Raw genomic sequence first — 16,444 nt, forward strand, 5'->3', positions numbered from 1 at the left:
AATGGTTGAAGAAGGCGTGCCGGCTGGACCGGTGCAAGAGGGAGAAACCCCTGAAACTGCAAGAGCAAAGACGCTTAGAGAAGAAGCAGAGGCGAATGATACGATGGCATTGCAAATTTTGCAAACTGCCGTAACTGATCAAATCTTCTCACGAATTGCAGCAGCATCATCATCAAAAGAGGCGTGGGATGCTCTGAAGGATGAATACCAAGGCTCTCCACAAGTTCGATTGGTTAAACTCCAATCACTCCGTAGGGAGTATGAAAAACTAAAGATGTGACAACGACGACATCAAGACATTCACCGATAAGTTAATTGTTTTGGAAAATCAATTAACTTATCATGGTGAAAAGAAATCAAACTCTCAACTCATATAGAAGATACTCATCTCTCTCCCAGCCAAGTTTGATAGTATTGTTAGTGTCCTAGAGCAAACACGCGATTTGGATTCACTAACAATGTCAGAACTTCTTGGTATCTTAAAAGCACAAGAAGCGAGAGTTACTGCAAGAGAAGAAAGCAAAAGAGAGGGAACATTCTATGTTCATTCCAAAGGAAGAGAATCCGGTTTCAAACGAGACAACACCAACAGCCATGTCAACCAAGGCAAGAAGTGGTGTGGTTATCACAAGAGCAACAACCACACAGAAGAAGAGTGTCGAAACAAACCGAAGAAAGACGATCATGGCAAGAAACAGAAGAGTAACATCAAATGTTACAAGTGTGGTAGGATCAGCCACTACTCCAATGAATGTCGCTCAAAGAACAAAGAGAGAGCACATGTAAGTCCCGAAGAAGAAGACTTAAGTGAAGATCATATGTTGTTTAGTGCAAGTGAGGAATCAACCACAACGTTAGGCGCAGATGTTTGGTTGATCGACAATGACTGCACAAATCATATGACCAAAGAAGAACGGTACTTCTCTCACATCAACAGAAGTATCAAAGTGCCAATTAGAGTCGGAAATGGAGATACAGTCATGACAGCCGGTAAAGGAGATATTACCGTCATGACTAGCCATGGCAAAAGAATCATCAAAAATGTTTTCTTATAGCCTGGTTTGGAGAAGAACCTACTGAGTGTTCCTCAAATCATCTCAAGTGGCTATCAAGTACGTTTTCAAGACAAGAGATGCATCATCCAAGATGCAAATGGCAAGGAGATCATGGATATTCAAATGACGAACAAAAGCTTCAAGATCAAGTTGAGTTCAGTAGAAGAAGATACATGTCATCACCACGCATGAAGCACTATCAAGAAGCCAAAAGGGTGTTAAGATACGTTAAGGGAACCTCAAGATTTGGCGTGTTCTTTACAAGGAAAGAGACACCAAGGTTAATAGCTTACTCGGATAGTGATTGGGGTGGTTGTCCTGAAGACAAGAAAAGCACCACAGGCTATGTTTTTAGTCTTGGATCAGCTATGTTTTGTTGGCAATCTTGTAAGCAGCAAACGGTGGCTCAATCAACGGTGGAAGCAGAGTACATCGCCGTATGTGCAGCAACAAATCAAGCCATATGGTTACAAAGACTATTGGAAGACTTCGGTTTAAAGATTGAAGAAGGGACTCCCATCTTCTGTGACAACAAGTCTGCAATAGCAATTGGAAAGAATCCGGTGCATCATCGAAGAACAAAACACATAGAGATCAAGTACCATTTTGTGAGAGAAGCTGAGCACAAAGGACTCATTCAACTTGAGTATTGCAAAGGAGAAGATCAACTCGCGGATATACTTACCAAGGCTTTAAGTGTTACAAGGTTTGAAGAGCTTAGAAGAAATCTTGGAGTGAAGCCGAGATATGATTAAGGGGGAGTGTTGAAGCATAATCAAATCTTGTATCACAACATATTTGCATAACATAACATATTTACATAACACAACACATTTACATAACACAACACATCTGTATAAGTTAGTTATTTGATTAAGGGACGCAAGTTGTTATGTTTTACAGTTGTGTCTTTGATCAAAGAGTTGTGTCTGGTCTATTATCACAACACAATGGTTCGGTTCATATAAGTATAGATCGAGTCTTTGTAACACAACATAATCGAGTCTGTAATACATTCAAATTTCAGATCAATGAAAGTATTATTTTCTTACTCTGTTTTTCATCATCTAAACACACAAACACAAAACATCAACAGGGACATCACTCTAGGGAAAGAAACATTTGAGATTCCTTGGGTGAATGAGGTGAGTGACAAGGTTCCTCCAGTTTTTTGTTACATAGCCTAAAGTCTTGTGTATCAAGATGCTGCCGTGAAGTTTTCTCTTGGGAATATTACGGATAACCAATGCTGCTCCTCTTTCTGTGGAGATTGTTTGGGTCCATCAATGGCATGCAGTTGTGCAACTGCATTTAATGGCTTTGCATACACAGTAGATAGCCTCCAACAAAACGATTTTCTGGAACAATGTATCTTTGAGGCCCCTGATCCGCAGAAACAAATTGCGCAGTATTGCAAAGAATGTCCTTTAAAGAAAGCCCAAAAAGAAGTAACTTTGGAACCGTGCAAGGGGCATCTAAAGAGAAAGGTCATTAAAGAATGTTGGAGCAAGTGTGGCTGCATGAGGAAATGTGGCAACCGAGTTGTTCAACAAGGGATTCACAACAAGCTGCAGGTAAACACATTCACCTTACCAAGCTTTCTTTTTTTGTGCCAAGTGGTCCAGTTTTTGATAATCTAAACCCATCTCAGTTATGATAGAACTGAAACTGATTATGATCACTGTAACTTGGACTAAACCGGTTGAGAGTCTCTGATGCCTGAATTGTGTTTATGTTCCTTTCATTTTTCTTAATCAGGTGTTTTTAACGCCCAATGGGAGAGGCTGGGGACTCAGAACTCTAGAAAAACTGCCTAAAGGAGTATTTATCTGTGAGTTTGCTGGAGAGATATTGACCGTTACAGAGTTGTTCTAACGCAACTCCGAGAGACGTACTTCTCCAGTAATACTGGATGCATATTGGGGTTCTGAAGACATTTTAGGGGATGACAAAGCTCTATGTCTTGACGTTATGCATTATGGAAATATTTCCAGGTTCATCAATCACAGGTGAAGGGGCTCTAAAATTGAGTAAAGTTTCAAACGACTAGCTTAGCCTTAGAAACTCATTTGGGAAACTTATAATTGGTTCCCTCTCAATTCATTACTTCTAACTGTACTATGTCTATATGTGCAGATGCTTAGATGCAAATTTGATTGAGATCCCAGTTCATGTGGAGATTACAGATTCACACTACTATCATGTATGACACAATGCCTGGTTTCATTTATAATCCTTTGCTTATAGAAATCTCATCTGTTATGTGGAAACAGTAGACTGATTAGATAAATCTATATGTGGACATCTCATCTGTTATGTGGAAACAGTAGACTGATTAGGTAGTTTTTTAAGATATGTGGTGGCGAAATCTCTCCATTTTTTATTGTTCTTTTTTGGCAACGAATTGGCAAAAAAAAATCCAATCGAAAAAACTCTTTTTGTCAGAAATCCGACAAGGCATATAGGCAAAGTTGGTCGGTCCATTAAATAGGTAGCTATGAAAGGATGCCAGGTAAGTGATCTTCAATCTCCACCATACGCGTCTTGGCTCTGCGCAAACCCACACCTTTAAAACATCAATGCAACAAAATCACCACACAACACAACCATCAACTTTAGCAACAACACACACATTGCAGCATCAAGTAAAAACCGCATCAAATGTGGACAATTCAGTTGATAGCATTTGATGTTTCCATTGTTAACTTTCTATAAGCTTTGTGATAATGCTTTCCAATTATACCTGTAAACGGCCATTATTAACTTTATGGTAAACAATCTGATTCCAATCTTAAGTGTTGACGTCTCATTCCAGTTCGTGATATGTCTGGTGGATTCACACACTATATCGGCCATCGGGATGCTTTGCATGAATTATGTTTTCAACTTTTTCTGTTCAAATTTTTAAAATTTCATTATATTGCTAATCTTGGACCATTTCGTTAAGTGTAACTGTGTAAGTATAACCCTTCTTGAGAAGTTTTAGAACTGATTTGCGTTCAAGATTTCATTATTATATTATTAGAAATCATGTTCACAGCTCATAGGTCATAGCCTCATGTCATGTCATGTTAAGTGTTAACTACTCCGTAAACTGACTAATTATTTATTTAAATTACTATAAGTTCAGTTGAGAAAACAAATAAAACCAAATTTGCATATTTCTATATTTTTAGATTACAAAATAACTAGTGAAATTTTTCAACTCAATGTGGTAATGAAGATTAATTTTGAGAAATCTTCAGAGCACATTCATCTCTTATGTTGTTATACGAAATTAATAATATTTTTATAACAATATCAGTTGTGTAATTGATTATCCAATATATATATATATCAGTAAGTATGTATTATGAAGGAGGTTTGATGGAAGCGCTTATATGGGCGATGCGATATATGATTGGTGCAAATAATCAGGACGTGGTCTTTTTTACCGCCTACTTTGACATGGTGAAGATGGTGTTTTCGCCTTCCGAGTGGCCAGCCTTCAAGCCGTACTTAGAGAAGATACAAGCTGATAGAGAGGAATTCCGCTATTTTTCCTTAGCCTTAGTTCCCCGCGCTCAGAATGGTAAAACTGACAATCTGACACGACGTGTTCGTACTGTTTCGCATCCGACTACCTTTGTAAATAATGTTTCTCCCCATTGGCTCTTTTCAACTAAACGTTTGTCTTGTAAAAAAAAAAAAAAAAAAAAAAGGTCTGGTGCAGTTCGGTTAACGTACGCATCCTAGCGTTTTCTCATAAAAAAATTATTAAACATCTTGTGGTTTTCAATACAAAAAAAACAAAACGGAAACCTTTATTGATCAGAATATCAAATTGTCTCTTCTAGGGTACACTACACGACGACGAGAACGCGCGGGAAAGAACCCAAACGCACAAAAAAGCTTTTCAATGGAGATTCTAATAAGATCATGCCTCACGCCGATCGATCAAATCGGTTGTGCTTTTGTGAAATTAGGGTTTCGCTCATTCGAATTGAATCAAAATTAAGAAGAAAATGGTTTGGAATTACCCAGAAATCTCCAAGGAAGATTTCGTAAAGCTATTGAAAGGGTTTGTGGATTTGCTAATTTTAGCATCTGGGTTTCAATCTTCTGGTGTTCCTTCTCATTGGGATGCTGAGAATTGCAAAAAAGCTCTTCAATGGGGTCTCTTCTTCGAAAATGTTGGCCTTTTCTCTCTCACTCTTTCTTCCGTTAATATTTAGCTTCTGTTTTCTCCATTGCTTTAGTTTTGTTTATGGGAGGATTCGTGTTTTTAGGTTGTAAGAAGCATAACTAGTTCAGATGTGTTTGGGGAATCTATGAGTGAGCTTGACGAAGCTATATCGGAGTTGAAAGCTAACCCTTTGTTCCCAAAGGTTTTTTTTTTTTTTTTAGGTTTTTGCTTATCAGTGTGTTCCCAAAGGTTGTGTTTTTAGGTTTTGATTCGAATTTTCTGGAATTGTTGTGTTTGTTTTGGGGAAAAATTTCAGGGTTTGGAGGATTTGTCATCAGATAGTCTTTTACAGGGGAGAGAATTTGTGTTAGAGCATTTGATGAATAACTTGGCGTTGAAGGATAAACAACTCCAAGCTGTTCTGGTTGCGGCGTTGGAATTAGGCGATGGTATTACAGATGTAATTAAGGGGAAGCTTTGCAAGAGGCAATCTGTTGTGTCTTGTGTATCAGCACTTGAGAATGGTTTGGAGATCCTTTACAAAAAAAACATTGAGGGAGAAGAGTCGTTACAGAGAGAAGACAAGGATGAAACTTTGTTGGGGTATGTATGCTTTTGAAGTACGAGATAGCAATAGTCTTGTTGCGCTTGTTGATGAGCTTGATGTGATTCTTTTTTCGTAGCTCGGGACAACAGCCTATTGAACTTTTGACATGGAACATCTGGCAATCGAGAGGTGTATCTTATTTTCTTAGTAAGAGAACTTTAAGATTGGTATCTGGAGCAAGCTTGATATTTTCTGCACCAAAAGCTCAGTGGGCAGAAACGTTAAGAAGGCTGCGTGTGTCATCCGAGAATGATGATGATATAATCATCGAAAAGATTGTAAGTTGATCTGATTCTTGAACTAGTTATATCCATTTTGTTCTCTTCTGTTTGTAAGAAAAGGTAGTCATTCTTACTGGAACACTTGTGGTGATACTGCTTACGGCCAGGAGCTATTGTTACTAGGATGTGTAACAAGCAGGTGGACTCATATAATCGAAGGTTTCATGTCCGTTTCCTACAAATCTGTCACTGTGTCAGAACAATACGAGGAGTTATGTAAGCTGCTTCTTCAAAGATCTAAAAGTTTAAAACAGAACGAGATTGCTTTGAATTCAAAGGTCAATTTTCTCAAATCCCAATTTAAGTGTGTGCCTTGACATTTGCTATATAGGTAAACCATATTTCCAACTTTCTTGGTTTCCTCTTGGATAGGTTGAAGAGATTCTCGAGTATCTAACAGAAATACTAGAGAGTCGTTTTCATCACCTCTGGAAATTGCCTTCTGCCGCCCTTACCGCAGCTGCAATACCGTCATGGTAAGTTCAACTGTAAAATTTATCGTTTGACATTTAGTTAGTTATATCTTCTGTTTTCTGGCTTACAAATAATACCAGTTAAAAGCTTCATGTGCTTTCTGCTATGATCTCTTTGTAGTTCTGGTTGTTGAGAATTCGATAATGAAATTTTGATTGAGTAGCTTTAAACGCATATTATAGAACATCATCTTCAAATACTTGAGTAAATTTTAGCCAACCGATTTCGCCTGAACAAATTCATGCAAGTTCTATGTATCATGTTGTTTCATTTGTGATATCTTCATTCATACACACGCTAAATTTTGTATCATGTTTGTGTTAACGTAACATTTTGTTTATGATCTTGAATTATGGTATCACAGGTCACCACTGTTTGGTCAGTATTTTGGCGAAATAGAGAAACAGTTGAAACTAGACCACTCAACAACAAGGTTTAAGTTCGTCTCTAAACATCATTTTCACGTTTTTCTTGAATCTATATTCAGTTAAAATCCAACACCGATATATCATGGCCTTCTCTTCTGCAGATGTTGTAGCTGCGAAAAAGAGCACAAGGACTGTAAGCTACACAACTACCCTTAAATTTTATAATTTCCCTCGTGATATTTTTATGAAATGACCTTGATAACATTGTCTTAATACGTCTAGGTGAGATCGTGGAAAGAGTTTGGTGCTTGTACGTATTCCATATCTGCGGAAGCCACTAGATAGAAAAACTAATGGTCATTGATCAATATAAGAAGATCAGTTTCGTTTCTTCTAGGTAAGACCACGTTGTTGATGCAGATGTTTTGTCACTATGTCTTATGAAAATGCCATTTTCTTGCGTTTGTGATTAGATGAAGAAGAAATCAATAAATAGCATGATGGATAAGTAACAAGAAACATCCAGAAATGTTTTGTTTTCTGGTTCGAGATATTTCCTCCTTGCTTTTGTTTTGTTTCTTTTTAGATGTTTAAAATTGAGTTCTCTTTTGTTTAATTTTGTTATCAGTCCTTGTCTTTTTGACTCATGTATCTTTGCTTTTACGTCATGTAACAAGAAAGCACTTATTACGCGTAGGGTCTGTTTTTTAGGCATATAATCTTTGTCTTTTTGGTATATCCTTGTAAGCAATCAACGTCAAGATCTATATGCTAACACGTTCTCGTTTATGCAATGGACGGTGTATACTGATCGGTTGAAATTAGAAAAAGAAGAAGACACTCAAATCACACTTTAACTGAATGTTTCCAGCAAATTTCAGACAAAAGAACTGACAATGAGTTTGTAACAGATGATGCTTTTTTGATAAAGGAGATTCAAAAGTGGAATTATTTGGTCGTTGAGATTTTGCTTCACCGTTGGTTACGATAAAAAAAAGTTGTATTTGATTCTTTTCCACCCAAAATTGGGACGAGTTATGACCCATAAATTAGGCTTTGTGATGTGGAGCTGACACTCACCAAATTTTAAACATATCTAGAAAGTATTCATTAAATATAAATTTGTTAAGAGCAAAATATATCATGAAAAAAAAAAAAAAAAGAGCAAAATATAGTTTCACAAAATTTTATTAGATTGTTTGTACTAATGGCACTCTCATGCTAATATAGATTCAAATGTGGTAGTATGTTAAATTGTTAATGTATTTCTTTTCTATCAACCATTTGATAGTATATTGATGATTTATCTATATTACCTCATGTCACTGTGTAGCTCTTTTGACACCTTCTGTATTTTTGTTTAAGGGTCGTTTAAAAACCTTGCTAGACACCATGATTTTGCCTATAGAGGATATCGCTTAGCCAGTACAACACAATGTTAGTGTTCAAATATGTCACAGGGTAGTTTATTAAAGTAGTAATAGATGATGAAATAGATCGAACTGAATTTTATTATATTATCTTTTCATTTTAGTGTTTAGACAAAATTTTGGATATATGGTGGTGAATGATGCACTTTATACTATTTACTAACATATTAATCATAAATCACTTTACTCTAATTTATATTTTTCATGTAATGTGTTAATATATTGATGATCTATCTACTAATTCATGTCATTATGCTTTTTATGTTAAAAGGGTCGTTTCAATCCTTGCTAAACACCATGATTTGCCTATAGATGATTTCGTTTAGCCACCATGATTAAAGTGCAAATATACGTCATCGTATATTAAAGTGCTTTTTCATAGTAGTATTATTATTAGACAATATTTGGATATATATGGTGGTGAATGAATGATGCACTTTCGACTATTCTTTGACTATACACTTTTGAGTCCACGAATTATAATTCCACACGTTGCAAACCGCATAGCCTCTCTCTTTCTCACTTTCCATCGATTTTAGCTCTTTAAATACTTATCCATTATTTGCTTCTTCTTAACATCTACACTCTCTCACTACCTTCACAAATCATACAGACACACAAAGACAGAGATAAAAAAATATAGTTCGAAAGCTATGAGCAAACAGAGTTTGAAGAGACTTCAGTTCCGGAGATGGGGAAAGCGAATTGGGAGCTCGACGACAGCTTCGGGAGCGGTAGGAAACGCAGAGGAAAGAACGATTGTGGCGTTTTCGTTCTCGTGTTGTAGTAAACCGAGTGTTCTCGTGAAACAGTTTGTTTGGAGGCTTAAATCGCGTTTGAGGTGGTCGCGGAAGAGAGATCATAATAATAACATTCAGTGTAGTTATGACCTCAGAAGTTATCATCTGAACTTTGACGATGGTTGGTCTCGCCGTCGGTGATTTTAAATAAACATACGTGATTGTTATTGTCTATATACAGAGCCCTTTTCTTTTCATGTTTTGTATGTAAACTAGATATTTACCCGCGGTAAACGAGCGGAACTATATTTTTTTTTTAAAGCAAATTGTAATTTGTACAGCAGATTAACTATATATGTAAGTTATTAATATATTTAAATGTACTACCCGTATGTAGTCAAGAAATTTATAAATAACTGTGTTTTATGTTTACTTTTTTATAATATAGGAACGATATCAAACCGTTTAATTTAAATGTATATAGTCTAGAAATATAATGTTATGTTATTTTTTAGTTTACAATATAAAAGTTATTGAATATAATAAATATCGAAATAATCTTAAATTCGTTATGAATAATTGTTTTTGGAAACTCGAATTAAGATATGAAGAATATTTAATTTTAAAATTAATGTAAAAAAATATTCTAAAACAAAAAAATGACATCAGTTTTAGATACCCTATTCTATTTAGAGATTAAAAATTATTATTTCTCAAATTTTTAAGAGATGTTAATTTACATAAGAAATAATTGAGAATAATTTACATAATAATAATAATTTTATATAGATTAATTTGATGCTCTATAAATATTATTACAAAGTAATAATTTATATTTGCTATATAAAATCACGACAAAAAAAATAATAACATTATATACAAATTAAAGGTTTATATAAAAATATTTTGTTGCTCTCAACTTCCACTAATTAATTTTATACACATCATAAATCGAAAATTAAAAACTGAAGTTTTGAAAATTCACACAAAAAAATACTCTTTTTCCACAGAGTAATAACCTTTTTTTTATAATAAAAAACACTCAATAATATCTTATGCTCCAAATATTTCTTTTCCTTTAGACATGTATATGATCTTTGCACATATCTTTATTGTTAGCATTAAATATTGGTTTTGTCATTAGTTTGTTTCTATAAATCGTTTAGTTAGAAGGAAGATCAACAATTATTAAGTAGATATCTCGTGGGTAAGTTGTTTCTAAAAATGGTGGAGTTAGAGATTTCTAAGAGAGTATTAATATCTTCAAAATCTCTTAATTTTAGAAAATCTTGTTTGTATAAAATTTTGTTTTTAATTTTAATTTAATATAGAAATTAAAAATAATTAATGAAAATAGCATGATTGTAAATAAGTATGAACTTCGGGATTTATTTCATAAATGTCTCCAAAAATGTATATTAAAACTATCAAGCTGAAATATATATTTTGAACTTAGTTTTGTGTGTTTTCTTGCATACAAAAATGCAAGATGTAGACATTTCTATTCAAACGCTTTAGTTTTTGTTAGGGGTGGATTCCCCTCCTAACAATAAGCCCGACCCAGGAGAATCCTCTAAGGCCCAAATAAACACTTAAAGGGAAAGAAGGGTATTTCAGTCCTTTTAAGTGACGAACCGACACGAGTTTTTATAAATAAAAGTGTACTAAGCTTAGGAAGGGGATCCGTAACAAAAAAAAAAGAGGAATAAAACGCTACAGAAATCACAAGCAATTAACAAGAGTGACTCGTCCGAAACGCGAATCGACGAGTCACGAGCTCGTCCACCTTAATTTCCTTTTATTCGTTCTATTATCTACTGTTGTAGTCCGAATTATTGTGCCCCGGCACCGAGTTATTAAAGAGAAATCCGACATCCTTTTTACCGAGCTATAAATATTTAATTATGACTGATATCAACATCAACAGTTTTTATTATCCAAATACAAATACTTGTCATACAGAAAACAAATACCCTAGAATATATAAATTAGCTTTGAGACTAAATTTTTTATTAGTGAGAATAAATCATATAAAAGTAAGGTATCATTCTCTCTTTATTGGTCCAGTTGGCAATGCAACTTTAACAAAAAACAATATTTATATTAAAACACAAATTAAAAAACATTTAATCTTGACATTTAACTCACATTTTAATATAAAACTGAAATCATATAATTATGCATTAACTTTAACTTTTCGCTCAATTGTATTAAAAAAAATAAAATTGTAACTTTCATTTTTCTAAATATAATTTTCTTCTCTTGTCTTCCTATAAATATTTATTCTCTTAGTCTCTCGTTCTTTCATTCTCTCATCCTCTTCTACTATATCCTAAATCTTGTCTATGGGTTAAAGATATCAATCCAAATATCATTGTACAAGCTTAATTCTAAATTTTAATTTTAGAGTTTGAATGATATATATATATCTTACATTGTTTTTTATGTTTTAAAAGGTTTATCTCCATTGTCTATTTTAGATTAGCATCTTATAAGTTATTATTTTCATACTTTTCTACAATATTCACCACAAAATAAGATCATGAAGTTGAAATGATCCATATCTAATTCTCTATTATGTACTCCGGTTATCTCACATATTCATGTATCATTTTTAATAATTTATAAAGATCAATATAATATTTAAAGATCAATATAATTATCCTTATATAAAGTTTATTTTGTTTTGTAAAGTCTATCAAATCTATTTATAAAGTATATTTTGTTTTTGGTCCAATAGATAAATATGTAAAGATCAATATAATATTTAGTTTATTTATGATTTGAGGTTTTTGAAAACAAAAAGAACTTAATTAAAAAAAAATTGATCTTTGTGATTTAATCAAAATGAAAAATGATCCCAAAAATAAATCATATTTAACTGGAAGTGAAATATATATAAAAATATATAATTTTAAAAGTACCATTTAACAAAATTCTCTAAAGATGAAACCATTAATATGAAATCTAGCACTATAAATTAAATTGATGAGTGAAAAAAACAAAAAACAAAAGATAGAAGTTATCCTTGGGATTTTAAAATTCTTTAGATTAAAGTTCATATAATTTTATAAGAAAACTAATTTAGTTTGTCACTTCAAACGTATTATTTTCAATTTGAAATATTATGTGTGAGTGTTGAGTTTGATTGGGCCACATGGTATTTCTTTTCTTTTAAGTTAAATGAATTAAATATTTATAAAAGCATGTAACTCCATTTAACTCAAATGTAACTCCTACCCAATAATTCATCATTAATTCATTCCTACTACTAATTTATTTATCTTTCAAGAGAAAATATTTTTGGTTAAATTTTAATATTTTTAATTATTTTGGTTAGCTAAAATTATAGTCACATATATTTTGGTTAATATTTTTTAAATTTTACCAAAAATGTTGACACAAGTGAAATTTTGAGATTTTTATTTTAGTATAGAATTACAAAATTCTTTCTTTGATGTTATTGTTAAAAAAAATTAAAGAAAAATATTTAATTTTAACAAAATTTTAGAAATATAATAAAAATGATTATGTATGCAACCACGCATTGCGTGGACTAATACCTAGTTTAAACTGAAACCAAGGTAGAAAGGAAAGTGAAGCCTCTCGACCACCTTGAAGGGGTCACAACCGCATCAACAGAAGGTTATTTCCAGGGCCGGTCCAATAAATTTGGTGGCCCAATGCCAAAAAATAATTATGGACCTTTTCTAATTTGTTGTAATAATGTATAGATATTTTTTATTTTCTTTAAAAAAAGAGAATTCTAATTAATTTTAAAATTAAATGACAGAAAAAAGCAAGAAAATAAAATAAAAAAGAATATGTGTAAAAACATCTAACAACATCTTAAAATAAAAAAGGGTTTAGAATAATAGCGATTTTGATACTCTTCTAGAGGTTGAACTTCTCTCTCGAGAAACGGTTACAAACAGTTACGCCGACGACGTGGGGCAGTTCCTTCTCTGCGATTGTGCGAGGGTTATGTCCATGAAGTGGCTTCCTCTTCGTGTTGCTCACTTGACAGTTTTTGCAAAGGATTTGTTCTATAAATATTAATCCCTAGATCTGCAATTTCTCCATCTGCTTACAACAGTTTCATCTGCAATTCTCTTTCCCTTCTGATTCTATTCAATGTTATTTAAGATGGCCGACAACTTGAGACGAGCGGTTCAAGATATCATTTTGGGCGTTAATGATGTCCCACTAGAAATTTCGGCAGATTTGGTGGCCAACGCAGCGGCCGAGAACCGTTTCATCCTCATGGGGACAAGCCGGAATTGTCCATGGTCGTATTGTGGGTGGTAATAATTTCCAATTCATCTTTCCTACTGATGGAGAAATGGAAGTGGTTCTCTGCTGGGGCCCTTGGGCATGCAATGACTGCATGCTGGTACTCCAACGATGGTATCCAAATGACAACCCTCCGATCATCGATTTTATCCCATTCTGGGTTCAAATCTGTGGAATACCTTTCCAATTTCTCAACCAAGAAGTCATCTCCCATATAGGAGGCTCAATTGGTAACCTCTTGGATGTAGATTATGATGTGGAAGCTGCTACAAGTGTCGAATTTGTTCGTGTCCAAATCCAATGGGACATCCATCTCCCTCTTCGTTTCCAGAGACAGATCCAATTCGAGACGTGTGTCAATTTACTGTTGGGATTCCTATTTTAGCGATTTTGGGGTTTTTGTGAAGTCTGTGGAATGCTCACTCATGACACTAGTGCTTGTGTCCTACAAAACGGCGGCGAGGAGCAACTTGACGATCGTGATAATGATGAAGGTTTTGCACTGCTTGAGAGCAGTGCTAACCGTGGTGTTATCATTTGTGAGATTGCAGAGGAGGACCAGATGAACAAAGCTGTTCGTGAGGAGCCCTTACATGATGAACACATTCAGGAGGATCCTCTTGATGATATTGATCCCAACCATGATGCTCTAGCATTCCCTGATGAATCACAAGAGGCTTGTAACTCTACAATTCAAGGTGAGTCTGACTTGGCTATGAAAATTTGGGGCAAGCGTAGGAGAGACGACATTTCTGATCCATCTGAATTGAGTGCTCCAAAGTCATGAACTGCAAAGATGATGAAGGAAGTTACTCTGGGGAGAATCGCATCCCCCAAGGACTTGACAGAGGCGCAGTAGGCACTATACCACCACTTCCCCCATGAGGACAGCCGCTTGGAACTATAGAGGATTAGGCAATGGCCTCGCAGTTCGACGTCTTAAGGATATTAAGAAGAACTTCTCTCCAGACATCATTTGCCTACTTGAAACAAAAAAAAGGAGATGATACTGTCAGATCAGTTGGTGCTGAACTAGGGTATGATCGTATTGTAACAATCCCTCTTATTGGATTAAGTGGTGTTGTAGCTTTACTTTGGAATAGTAGTATTTCTGTTTTCGTTCTTTATCAATCCCTAAACCTTGTAGATACTTATGTTCAAATTAATGGATTGGGTTTCTACTTGTCTTGTGTTTATGGTAATCCAAATCCATCTCAAAGACACTTGATTTGGGAAGATTATAATGGACTATTGTGAGTAGAAATGGCCTTTGGATGACTATCATAGATTTTAACGAAATTAAGAGCAACAATGAAAAAAAAGGGAGGTCCCCCTCTCCCTGAAAGTTCTTTTGCTGACTTTAGGAGAATGATTCAGGTCTGTGATTTTCAAGACCTCAAGTATACTAGTGATCCATACTCTTGGGTGGGGAAACGATACAATAATGATGTAGCATGTTGCTTGGACCGTAAAATGGTGAATGCTGAATGGCTTGCACAGTATCCAGCCTCTCATGTTGAGTTTCTGGAACTCTTTGAATCAGATCACAAACCAGTTATCACTACTATCGTTTGTTAAATAGAGATGGATTCATTGTGGCAGCAAACAATGGATGGAATCATTAGAGACCTGGCCAAGCTACATTTCTTAATACTCGTCTGCGCGAGTGTAGAAGGTCAATCTCCATCTGGAAAAAAGCAAACAGAACAAATGCTCAAGAAGAAATAGGAAATTTGAAGTCTTTACTAGATAAAGCTCACTCCAATGGTTCTTCAACACAACATATTTGGGATATTAGCCAGAAGTTGAGTTGTGCTTATAATAATGAGGAAGAATTTTAGAGAATTAAAAGTCGCAAGACTTGGCTTTCAAGTGGTGATCGTACCACAAAGTTCTTCTTTACAACTACAAAGAGTCATACTGCTCGGAAAGAAATGTTATCCATCCTTGATGATGAGCAACACAAATATCATGGGGATAATCAGACAGGCAAGTTGGCACAATCCTACTTCACCAACCTGTTCAAAAGCGAGCTAGCCACCAAAATAATCACTATCATGTATTCCAAGATTTTCAACAACGGGTAACAACACAAACAAATGAGGATTTAGTCAGGCCTGTTACTGAGGACGAGATAAAAAAACGTGGTCTTCTCCATTGGGGCAACAAAAGCTCCAGGGCCTGATTACTTTACTGGTTCCTTCTACCAAAACTTCTGGGAAACTACAAAGGATGCTATAACTCAAGAAGTTCACGATTTCTTCGAACAAGGAACCTTTGATAAATCTCTGAATCATACGAATATCTGCTTAATCCCAAAGACTAGAAAGCAAGCATATGAGCGAGGTCCGTCCCATCGCCCTGTGCAACATCAGCTACAAAATAATCCCTAAAATTCTGGTCTCAAGGCTGAAGCAACATCTTCACCACATCATCTCTGAGGAACAAGCTGCCTTCATCCCTGGAAGGATCATCACTGACAATATCCTCATAGCACATGAGCTCATCCTTGCTTTTAAACTAAAACGACGTTGTGCAAACTCATTCATGGCGATCAAAACCGACATCACTAAAGCCTATGATCGATTGGAGTGGGATTTTCTTCATGAAAATATGCATAAATTTGGCTTTGATGTTAAGTGGATCCTGTGGATTATGACATGTGTCAGAACACCAACTTTCTCGATTACTATCAATGGCAATCCTCAAGGCTTTATCCAACCAGAACGCAGTATTCGTCAAGGTGATTCACTCTCCCCTTACTTATTCATTCTTTGTGCTGAAGTATTAAGCCACATGATGAAGCGAGCTGAGGCAGAAGGCATGATAAAATAAAAATCAGTAATGATAGTCCCCCAATTAGCCATCTGCTCTTTGTCGATGACTCCTTGTTTTTCTGTCAAGCAAATATGAGGTCTTGTGCTGCCATAAAGGACATCCTAACTCAATATGAGAGAGCATCTGGTCAGCTGATCCAACTAAAAATCATATTAGAAGATTTCTTCAGATTCATAATGATGATGGATGCAAT

At 34.9% G+C, this 16,444-nt stretch overlaps 2 protein-coding genes across 3 annotated transcripts; both read left to right on the plus strand.

Annotated features, from left to right (window-relative positions):
• Nucleotides 1-4,715: 4,715 nt before the first annotated feature.
• On the plus strand, nucleotides 4,716-7,686 carry LOC104760547 (uncharacterized). 2 transcript variants are annotated; one of them, XR_762964.2, is made up of 10 exons: nucleotides 4,832-5,227; nucleotides 5,324-5,422; nucleotides 5,537-5,823; nucleotides 5,904-6,105; nucleotides 6,216-6,386; nucleotides 6,481-6,584; nucleotides 6,947-7,015; nucleotides 7,112-7,143; nucleotides 7,233-7,347; nucleotides 7,424-7,686. XR_762964.2 is itself a non-coding variant. In XM_010483485.2 (9 exons), the coding sequence occupies exons 1-9, from the start codon at nucleotides 5,060-5,062 to the stop codon at nucleotides 7,289-7,291; spliced, it is 1,191 nt and encodes a 396-aa protein (XP_010481787.2). In that variant the 5' UTR covers nucleotides 4,716-5,059; the 3' UTR covers nucleotides 7,292-7,686. The 2 variants fall into 2 exon arrangements, 1 of the variants encoding a protein (XP_010481787.2); XM_010483485.2 differs by having other exon boundaries at nucleotides 4,716-5,227; nucleotides 7,233-7,686.
• Nucleotides 7,687-8,938: 1,252 nt separating this feature from the next.
• LOC109130548 (uncharacterized) lies at nucleotides 8,939-9,552 on the plus strand. The gene has a single exon (XM_019240215.2). The coding sequence runs from the start codon at nucleotides 9,034-9,036 to the stop codon at nucleotides 9,319-9,321; it is 288 nt and encodes a 95-aa protein (XP_019095760.1). The 5' UTR covers nucleotides 8,939-9,033; the 3' UTR covers nucleotides 9,322-9,552.
• Nucleotides 9,553-16,444: the final 6,892 nt, after the last annotated feature.

The sequence above is a fragment of the Camelina sativa genome, chromosome 18, assembly GCF_030686135.1.
Source record: "Camelina sativa cultivar CO46 ecotype springtype chromosome 18, ASM3068613v1".
In the NCBI taxonomy this organism is placed as follows: domain Eukaryota; kingdom Viridiplantae; phylum Streptophyta; class Magnoliopsida; order Brassicales; family Brassicaceae; genus Camelina; species Camelina sativa.